The sequence below is a fragment of the Citrus clementina genome, unplaced genomic scaffold, assembly GCF_000493195.1.
Source record: "Citrus clementina cultivar Clemenules unplaced genomic scaffold, Citrus_clementina_v1.0 scaffold_3, whole genome shotgun sequence".
NCBI lineage: Eukaryota > Viridiplantae > Streptophyta > Magnoliopsida > Sapindales > Rutaceae > Citrus > Citrus x clementina.
Genome location: NW_006262339.1, coordinates 33,758,752 through 33,770,506, shown reverse-complemented (window position 1 = coordinate 33,770,506; position 11,755 = coordinate 33,758,752). Strand labels below are relative to the sequence as shown.

Here is an 11,755-nt window from a genome sequence, read left to right as displayed (position 1 = left end):
ATTATATTTAAAATTTTCATTCACAAAAAAAAAAAAATTGAATACATGCATATAACAAAAAAGGATAAATAATAAAATAATAAAATAATAATTTATATAATAGGAAACAAATTTATTTAATAGGGGCATTTATGAGATAAAATATTAAAATTCTATTAAGATGTTTTGTCATTTAAATAAAAGTCAGAATATTTAACTTTTTCCGTTCAAAATTAAACATCTTTTATTAGACATAAGTTATAAAAAATGAATAAATTATAAATTATAAATATATGAAAATAAATCAAATTGAGACTAAAGAAAAAAGAAAAAACAAACTACCCCTAAATGGATTGTTTAAACATTTTGTTTCTAAATATTATGTTTTATCAAACTCTTCTTGAATTCGAATTTCTTTCCAACTCAAACGTGTTTCTCAGCTTTTCTTATATTTATAACACCTGGGATTGTATCGAACTCTTAAACTGTTGTGAAATCCTGACAAAGACCTAAAGAAAACAAATTAGTTTCAGTCACGTCGTATTCTAATTTGAAAAAATAAACTTACTGGTTGTAATGGTAGCCAAATTGGATTACCGATTTAAGATGGAAATGAGATTTGGATTTGGATTATCTATGTATTCCAACAATCAAGCTTCTCTCTTTTTCGATCTAAAAGATACCATGTCAAGTTTTTTTCCCCTTTCTCTTCTTTTTTCTTTTCAAATAATGTTACAAAGAGATAGGGATAAATCGGGCATTTAGGGGAGTATATAAAGTAAAATTTTATTTTTAAACTTTAGTCATGGATTTATTAAGCAAATTAGTGTTGAGAGTAATTTAGTGGGTTCAAATAACCTCACTAAAAAAAAAAAAAGAGTAGTGCCATACATTCTAAATTTTTTATCCTAAAAAATATCCAAGTGATATAGCATACATCAATTGGATGATAAGATAATATAATTAATTTACCTGAATCTTATAAAAAACTATCAACCACTTAATAAATAACAGATCATTTAAGATAAAATCTGGAATAAAAAATTTAAAATAGCTATAATTACTAAAAAAAATCAATCTCCATTATTTCATGATAAAATATAATAAAAAAATAAATATAGAATTATTTTAATTATATCTGATCTCTCTCCATCATGTATTATAGAATAAAAGGTCAAAACCCGTGTATCTAAAATCTTTTTATGAAAGTACTAGAAATTGTACCTGACCCCATTCCATCACGTATTATAGATTAAAAACTCAAAACCATCATATCTAAAAAAATATTTTGAAAATACTATACTTTTAAATTAATTAATTTGATTCGAATCGATATTTACAATATGATTTTGTTGTTATTTAGATTGGTTATTTTTAAATTGAATAAAATTGGATCAAATTTTATTTCTTCCTTGGAAGATTGAGTTGAATAAAAAAAATAAGAAAAATCAAATCAAATCCAATTAATTACGGACTGTTGGTTAAATAAATTAGATCAAATTAAATTCGGTTAGCTCTCCTATTTTGACTACTTAATTCTCAAGAAATTGTAATCCTGTGAATAATTCATAAATTTCTTAATCACGAAATTTATTTTTGAATTCCGTTTTTGCTCACGACGTTCGATCTTCATTAAATTTTTGTTTTTAAGGCAACAAAATTACTAATGGTTTTATGCCTTCTCTTTTCTAATAATTTTTTTTTTCTCTTTACAAGAGACATGCCAACTTTATTAAAATATTTTTTTTCTAACTAGTCAGCTCTTCTTGATAAGTTCAATAGTTCCCATATATTACAGATTTGGATCCAATGCTGAGTTTAACTGTGCTAAACTTTTTATAGTCTTTTACCATACCTATACGTATACATAGTTAAAATTTAATTAGTTTTATATTTTTATCCAAATAACTACTAATTATATATTTCTAAACAGCTAGCCAAAATCTCAGCACTAACTCCGAAACAATGTAATACATATGCCCAAGCCTATTTTTCATCCGCCTTACGTGCCAAATATTGCAAGCAACAAAATTTCTCTTGTGCGTGTAAACTCTACGAACACTTTCTGGAGTCCTAACTCTAAATAGAACCAAGAGCTTAAACATATAATCAAACTCTAATTAGAGACAAGCCATTTTGTTGCGATAAAACAGAGAACGAGTTACCTGAAAAATAATTATCCCAGTAAATACACTAGTTGTTGTCACTTGTCAATATGATGCAGATATGCACTAAAATCTTCCCTTTAAAACCATAAGTTATATATAGGCCAAAAAAAAAAATTGACACAATTTTGAGAATCTCACAGAAAGCCAAAAATTGACCCATCACCGTGGTTTCCATGCATCCAAGCTTTTAAATGAATCGGAATTGATAATAAATTAAATTAAAAGCTTTCAAGACAAGTTGCATGCGTCCGTCTTTATATAATCGAATTAGTATATATTAAAGGGTGCAGTAGTAGTAGAAATACAAACTATAATTCCACAGAAATATCAAAATTCTGCAGCACCCGTTTGTCTGACACAAAAATGTCGTCTGGGGAAACATTTCGTCATACTGCAGATTACCATCCTAGTTTATGGGGAAACCACTTCGTCAAAGGTGCTTCTGGTTTCAAGGTAAAGATGAACCCAAACATCCCATATATTACTCGATTTGTTAAGTCAGCATGTAACGTATCTTCAGGAGTTTGACCAAATGGTTTTAAAGCAGATTTTTTTTTTTTAAATTGACCATTCATCAGATATTGTATGAATTTAACAAATTATTTTTTGTGCTTCAGACAGTTGATCATACTGCAACTCAAGAACGACACGAGGCACTGAAAGAAGAGGTGAGGAGAATGATAACAGATGCTGAAGATAAGCCTGTTCAGAAGTTACGCTTGATTGATGAAGTACAACGCCTAGGGGTGGCTTATCACTTTGAGAAAGAAATAGAAGATGCAATACAAAAATTATGTCCAAACTATATTGACAGTAATAGCCCTGATCTCCACACCGTTTCTCTTCATTTTCGATTGCTTAGGCAGCAAGGAATCAAGATTTCATGTGGTATGTAATCTCACTCAAGCTATTACAATTATGAGTAATGCGACAGTTACAAACACTTTTTATTGTATTTGTCCTCAGGGATTTGAACGAGTGATTTTCAAGTAATTTTTTTTAGCTAACCACTTGAGTTTGAATATTGAAAGCTAGGCCGTGGCTAAAATATGAATTTAAATTTTACCCTCACCCTACTTTTTTTTTTTTTTTATATATATATGAGAGTATTGATTGATTAATAAAAATAATAATGAAAATAAGTCGTGTGTCATGTGGTATTTTTATCTAACCAAAATTATGATGCGACTTCATGAGTTTGTAATTTGTGGATCTAACATTATTGCAATTACAAAATCATTGACTAATTATTAATCATGTAAGCCTTCAGTAATTTACTTTTTGAATGTGATAATCAGATGTGTTTGAGAAGTTCAAAGATGATGAGGGTAGATTCAAGTCATCGTTGATAAACGATGTTCAAGGGATGTTAAGTTTGTACGAGGCAGCATACATGGCAACTCGCGGAGAAGATATATTAGATGAAGCAATTGCTTTCACTACCACTCACCTGAAGTCATTGGTAGCTCAGGATCATGTAACCCCTAAGCTTGCAGAACAGATAAATCATGCTTTATACCGTCCTCTTCGTAAAACCCTACCAAGATTAGAGGCGAGGTATTTTATGTCTATGATCAATTCAACAAGTGATCATTTACACAATAAAACTCTGCTGAATTTTGCAAAGTTAGATTTTAACATATTGCTAGAGCTACACAAGGAGGAACTCAATGAATTAACAAAGTAAGTTCTTTCGATAGGGAGAAATTCTTTTATACCTCCGTCGTACATCCAATCAATAGAATCGTGACACATGTATATATTCTTATTTCAGGTGGTGGAAAGATTTAGACTTCACTACAAAACTACCTTATGCAAGAGACAGATTAGTAGAGTTATATTTTTGGGATTTAGGGACATACTTCGAGCCTCAATATGCATTTGGGAGAAAGATAATGACCCAATTAAATTACATATTATCCATCATAGATGATACTTATGATGCATATGGTACACTTGAAGAACTCAGCCTCTTTACTGAAGCAGTTCAAAGGTTAGTGCCTTGCGTATAGCTAATTAATTTTGAATTTCAGAATCAAATTTCTGTTGCTATTGTTATAAAATGGTTATTAAATTGATTTTCAGATGGAATATTGAGGCCGTAGATATGCTTCCAGAATACATGAAATTGATTTACAGGACACTCTTAGACGCTTTTAATGAAATTGAGGAAGATATGGCCAAGCAAGGAAGATCACACTGCGTACGTTATGCAAAAGAGGCGGTATGTATCATTTTTTTTCTTTAATTACTGATATGCATATTGTACACAATTTTGGGAGGGATATCTGCTCCATCTATAAAATTACACAAAATATCTATGGGTAAATTTAAGTTTCACAAAATTTTAGAAAATATTTCATTCATCACCCCTGAAATTTTGCTAAAATTTTAACACATCTCTCCCTGAATTATTACAAATGTAAGAATTCATTGGATAATTAGCTTAAGCCCTTGGAGCTATTTGTTAGGTTACATAAAACTTATCAAAAGTGTGTTTTATAATGGAGGTTGTTTCCTTCTATTTGTTAAGTTTGTTTGGATGGAGATGAGAAATCTCACTCATCAACCATAAATCTTACTGAATTATTGGCTCTTAGAAATTAATTAGATCAAATTAATATATCACAACAGGTATATTAAAATTTAAAAAACTTATTTCTTATTATCGTTTTTATAACGGCTAAGGTTTAGCTGCGTTTTGCTTCTCAGAATCAAAAAGTAATTGGAGCATACTTTGTTCAAGCCAAATGGTTCAGTGAAGGTTACGTTCCAACAATTGAGGAGTATATGCCTCTTGCACTAACAAGTTGTGCTTACACATTGGTCATAACAACTTCCTTCCTTGGGATGGGTGATGTTTGGGAGGGATACTGTTTGGGATAAATGCGTCGAAGGGACCAGGAATGACGAGCAGATATCTGATGGCGGAGTTCTGCGAACCGGTGTGTTCCGTTAAAGCCTGGCGCGTGGAAGAACAGGAGCAGAAATATCCTGCTCGTCCACGATGTTGTCGTCCGCGAGGCCAATTTCCTATAAGAGGCATAAGGCCATTCCGGCTAGAGATCGAGAGGCGAGGAGACCCGGTCGACGGCAGTTGGCAAGACGTGCTCTCCAGCACGAGAATCTAGGCACAACAGCCACGCTTTCCCCAGAACCGCGACGTAACACGCAAGATCTCACAGAACCATGACAGCCACACTTTCCCCAGAACCGCGACGTAACACGCAAGATCTCACAGAACCATGACAGCCACACTTTCCCCAGAACCGTGGCGTAACACGCAAGGTCTCACAGAGCCATGGCAGCCACGCTTTTCCCTGAACCGTGGCGTAACACGCTAGATCCCATGTTTTGCCCATAACGCAGCAGTTGGAGTCCCATACCGTCTCGAAAAGAGCGAAAGACTGAGATTCAGAGGAAGCCTATAAAAAGGTAGCCAACGAAGGTAAAAGGGTTGGCATTCTTGAGATTAGAAGAGAAAAAAAACCTAAAAAGAAGAGAAAACCACAAAAAACGCCATAAGACCTGTGGCAAGCTTTTCCCGAACCTTCATATCTGACTTGAGCGTCGGAGGGTTTGCGCCGGGAAAACAACCGGCGTACTCTGACTTATCTGTGTACGCAGGGACCTCTGGAGAAGAAGCCTGGCGAGGAGACCTCCTGGTCGTGACGAAGTTGATCGAGCAGAGATCCTGATCGTAGAACGAGGAGAAACGGAATCTCGCATCAACAGGTGATTTTGCAACTAAAGAGGTTTTTGAATGGATCTCCGATAACCCTAAGGTTGTAAAAGCCGCATCAGTTATCTGCAGACTCATGGATGACATGCAAGGTCATGAGGTATGCAAAATAAAAAATACATAACCCCGCACTTTTATAGAAAATTTATCAAAACCCTCCAATCTATGTTATTATATTTTTTAAAAAAATCTGCGCACTGAAAAGTGGGGGGTGTGTGTATATATACATCAAAATTAACTTTTAATTTTTCGAATAATTACTATAATTACTTATAAATCTCGTAATACCAATCTAAACAGGCACCGATACTAAACCATATGTTATTATATATGTAGTTTGAGCAGAAGAGAGGACATGTTGCGTCAGCTATTGAATGTTACACGAAGCAGCATGGTGTCTCTAAGGAAGAGGCAATTAAAATGTTTGAAGAAGAAGTTGCAAATGCATGGAAAGATATTAACGAGGAGTTGATGATGAAGCCAACCGTCGCTGCCCGACCACTGCTCGGGACGATTCTTAATCTTGCTCGTGCAATTGATTTTATTTACAAAGAGGACGACGGCTATACGCATTCTTACCTAATTAAAGATCAAATTGCTTCTGTGCTAGGAGACCACGTTCCATTTTGACGACTAGTTCTATACTTCTATTAATAATATTTTCAGTTCCTTGGTTTGTGTTTGAAGGAAATGCGGTGTACCGTATTGGTCTGTACTAATAAATATTTTATATTTTTATTGTTATTTAAAGATTTCCCTTCGAATAAAAAAATAAACTCTAATATATATTTACTGCCAGACTCGAATTCTGCATCCCCACTCTATTCTTCATTTGCTTATTTTTGTAAGAGGTATAGATAAATGATTTCAGTAAATTAAAATTTAAAGACTTAAATAAAATCATTACGATATTATAAAGTATTTAAATTATTTTAAAAAATCTGCAAAAGGTTGAAACAATATTTTGAAATGATATCAAAACAAAAAAATATTTGAATAGAGCAGCACCTTAAGAGAGAAAAGAAAATATAACAATATTTTAGGGTTGAATAAGAATTATATTGTAGGGTTTTCTTTTAGTTATAACCTATGTATATTAGGTAAAAATAAAAAAAATTATTAACCAACACGGCAATTGATAAATAAAAATTATAGAAAAACATTAAAAATTATTCATATATAATGGGGATTTGGGTGGGAGTATAGTGAGGACTGAGGAGTAAAAAACCAAGCCTCATCCCATTAAGAATTTGGAGATAATTTTTTCCTCATTCCTCATCCTATTCTCCAAAAATTATTCAAAATTTACCTATTTGCCTCCATGGGGTTCCAAACCCATGGAGTATTGTGTCATCTCTAAAAAAAAATTGGCTTCGGTTTATTGGATTACAAACCAACATCACTTGGTTTGGATTTAGGTACCGGCCCAAACCAATCCAATCCAGAAATTTTAAAAAACTTTATAACATATGATGTGTCAATTTATTATGGGATTATTAAGAAGAGACATGCACACGACATACACAATAGCATACGATGTGTCAATCCAGTACCTCCTATCATTCTCAACTCTCTTAATCTCAAACTCTCATTCTCAAGTCTCATAGTCACAATTTCAAAATTCTGAACTTGACGTATGTTAATTTTATTTATAATGTTGGATTTGATTTGTCATGGTACAATTTTATTTCATTTTAGTCAGAATTTAAAATGGATTTTAGTATAATTGATGATAATTTATTTGATTCCATAAACAATTTTTTAATCTTCAGTAATAATAGAAGCTCTTAACGTGGAAGATGATTCCAATGTGAATGAGGCCATGGAAGATGTAGAAACATTGATGGATGATTTTCTAGAACCCAAAATTAAGATTACTAAAAGAAGGGGTGGTCGCCTTCATGACAGTGAAAAAGGTTTAAAAGTTTAGCCTCGTTTGTGATTTTGTATTAAATGGACAGGTTGTGAACTTCTTTATTAGGATATATTGTGAACTTGTATGGATGTATCTTCTCATTGTTAAGTATGTTTGTGGATGCATTGTCAAAGAAGATATCAATTTGGATTATGGACACAAAAAAATAACAAATAATTTAGGTACAATATGATATAAGAGATGGACTTTTAGCTAATAAGCTCAAGCTGAGAAGCTAAATTGATCCAATCGATTTGGATCAGTTCAACTTGAAAAATTTTTGGGTCAGCAACGATTTGGAAATGTTTCAAACCGATGAGTTTGGATCTGTTTGATAATTTGTCGAATTTGCCCACATCTGAAAATTAGTATGATTTTACAGGTTATATTATGTAATGGCTATTTCATTAAAAAGGAAAAAAGAAAAAAGCACAAGGATTTTTATTTTTTTGATTACATGAGACTATTGCTCCAACTACAACTCATATGACATGAGACTATAACTGATATGTATAAATTAGACTATGACTGGGACCAACTTATATCAATACTAATGGAGCGCTGCCCAGATTTTAACTTTCACGAATATTCGAGGGATGTCTACTTTTCACACTTAGGTAAGGGAGCAGACTGTCTTCACTCAAATTTAATTGAGGAAGGAAATACCCCCACAATGTATTTGTGGGGGTTCGAACTGCTGCCCTCCAACTTGGAGGGCAGCAGCCCTTTGGCCGAGTGGCTCACAAGGATTTTTATTTGATGGTAGAAGTTAAGTTGTTTTTCAGTGATAAATAATGTTGTTAACCAAATTTAATTGACATTCTACGCCGCAGTAATTCAATTTTATAGAAGCAGGTGGATTAAAGGACAAAAACACATCAATCACAATAAGGCCTTTGGGCCCTTTACATCATTTTGGCAATAGAGACCACATCACAAAATTGAAATGTAGATTACTAAAGAGGATGAAATGAATCACAAGATATCATAAATTAAATTGAAATTGATAGCATTTCGTTATGTGCCACATATTGTTTGATTAAAACAGTCTTGACTTTATTTGAATGCCAAGTGGAGCTGTTCTTGAATTATTTTTGGAATATGCCGTGGGAATGGTGCTGTGAGCCTCCAACAGACCGACATACATCAAAATCCAACCAATCCTAAACACCACGGCTCCACCACATCTTTCAATTCACAATCTTTGAAGCATATATATAAACTATAATCACCACGGACACTTGTCCTTATCCTTTTTATTTTTGTGCCCAAAATTAGATACATTAATTGGGCCACCGAATTTCACTTCTTTCTGCCACTGAATTTGTGGGCACCCAATCACCCATTGCCCATATTTGATTTGGACCCAATAACATGCCTGCTGCTTTATCAAATTTTCAACAGACGTATTAAATGATATGATAGTATGATACGCCTCTCTCATCTGAAAATTTTCCTTTTTAATACCCAATGTCTGGGCGGGCCTCCTTGAAAACGACTTATCTAATTTTATTTTTCAAAATAATTATTCGCGTATCTATTTGATAGATAGAATAATAAAAAATAATTTTATATCATTTTCATAAAATTCTTTCTCATTCCTCTCTATTTTTTTTCAATAATATACTTATAAAATTCTCTTTCTTCAATAATAGTGAAATAAAAATAATATAATATTATTTAAAAAGAGAGGGGTCACTTTTCAACATAAAAAAAAAAATAATCCCATTTGAAAAATCTTATTTAAAGAGTTTTTTAAAAATTCTTATTATTGATATAATTCTTTAAATAAGAAGTAAAATCAATTTCATTTAAAGAACTTTTTTAAGATATTTTTAATTTAAATTAGTTTACGTAAGTGTAGATATTGTGGAATTTTTTCCCTTAAAAAAATGAGTGATCACGATTATTAATTGATGAGATTAGGATACCATCACATCTTAAAAGCAAAACGTTGGTTGACATTTGGTTGTCATAATAGCAATATGTCTTATTCTAAACACTTATATTGGTCGCGCATAATTGGGATTAATGAGAGAATTTTTTTCCAAATTGCGAGACAGAACATGAATTATATTAGATTAGGCTCAAGGTCCAATCAAATCTATTCATTCTCTGCGTGTGTGGATCTGGGGGAGTTCAAAAATTTGAAATACTAAATAAATAAAAATTTAAAATACTAAATAAATAAAAATTAATGGTAATTAATTAGGAGATTATAAAATTTAAAAGTCCCAAGCTCTTTCAACCTAAACAGTTGATCAATTCAGGTTAGATGGGTTCGTTCTGGCTGGCCCCGATGGTTTTCTGGTCAAAGTCAGCATAATCCCACTAGGTAAACAACAATATTAAATTATTTTATTGCTGAAACGGAAATATACCGCATTGCAAGACCAGGCAAAACAATTTTAAATAATTTAAAAAAACTTATATTATTATTATTATTATTCACAACTAGTAAATACTCATACCTCATTAATTATGTTAAGAATTATCTTTATTATTATTGATGAGCTTTACCTATTAGTTTAAATTTTGGGTCAAACGTTTTTTTTTTTTTTGGGACGGATTAGAGCGAACATTTGAAGCTTGATTTCCTCAGTTATTGTTTCAATTTTCTAACTCTTTCTTTTCTTTTTCTTTTTTTTTAACTTAATTTTGGGTCAAACGGTTTCTTTTAACAACTATTAATAATTAAATTAATTATGAAATATATAAAGGTCGAACCATTCACTATCAACAAATCCCAAATTCCTAATTCAAAAACAAACAGAAACCAACTCGGCTCATGGAGTCATGGTCACGACGAACCCTAATTAGCAAAGCACTAGCAATCCATATTTGGATGGTTCAAATGAAAGTGCTTTTTGATGACAAACGAATGAAACAAGCATCCCAAATTTGGAAAGCCGGCTTAAAAGGATTAGTTTTGGTTTTGCCAGCTTTGTCTCAGACCATTGACCTAATCTTTTAGGTACCGTAAAAAAAATAGGATCATTTTGTGAAACAAGTACTATCACTTTGGCGATCTCTATTTGTCTCTTCGCATTGGCAACTCAACTTTAGGATACTTTTATAGGCTGATCTCAAATTATTACAAATGTTATTACAATAGGATCGCTACTAGATTTTATGAATGATTGATTTTTTTATCATTAAGTAATGAGATATTTGTTACACGCAAATATAGTAATTGAAAATCTAAAATTATTTAGAACTCTGATTCTTCCCCTACTAATTTGAACAAGTTTTACTGTTTTTTTAATTAAAAAATAAAGAATCGTATGAATTGGTAAGGATACAAATTTGTACAAATTATTAAGTACGCATTGATATGAAATGAAAAAAAAAAAAGTCAAATAAAACTATAAAAGCACAAACGTTTATCCAAGTAATTAAAATGAAACCATGTGACAATATAAAGGTTGAGTCCAAATGATGAATTATTCTCATAAATCATAATATCCAGCTTTCTGAGAGCTACTTTTTTTAGGCTTTTTTCCTCTACTCTCTAAAATGGTAGTCACTCTAATCATTCTTTCTCAGGGTTGTGACCCACCTAGTTTTTTTTTTTTTTTACAATAATTTCTAATTCGTGTTGAGATACTTGTAAACTGACCCAAAAAAAAAAAAAAAAAAACTAAAATACTAAATTGCGACTATGATCTTGGGTAGTGGTTGGTGGTGTGTGTTGATATTTGCCACCAAGTTTCATGGCTTTGCTTGAAGCATGCACACACACATATTACAAAATGTGAGAGACATGAGATTTATTAATTTATTTATATATTTTATTTTTATTTCTATAAATTAATTTTTGTTATTTGCTTTCACTTAGATAATAAAGGAAAACAAAACCGTCCACTCCTTCAAGGAATATCTTCTTTAGCTTTTTGGATGGAACATGTTCCCAATTTTCACATGCAAATGAATTAGAAACAAAAAATAATA

General features: G+C 31.9%; 1 protein-coding gene across 1 annotated transcript; it reads left to right on the top strand.

Annotated features, from left to right (window-relative positions):
- Positions 1 to 2,510: 2,510 nt before the first annotated feature.
- Positions 2,511 to 6,519, top strand: LOC112100300 ((-)-germacrene D synthase-like). Its single transcript, XM_024189353.1, has 8 exons — positions 2,511 to 2,600; positions 2,765 to 3,035; positions 3,446 to 3,830; positions 3,922 to 4,140; positions 4,233 to 4,371; positions 4,860 to 5,001; positions 5,883 to 5,989; positions 6,226 to 6,519. Exons 1-8 carry the CDS (start codon positions 2,511 to 2,513, stop codon positions 6,517 to 6,519), a joined length of 1,647 nt encoding a protein of 548 aa, XP_024045121.1.
- The last annotated feature ends 5,236 nt before the right edge of the window (positions 6,520 to 11,755 follow it).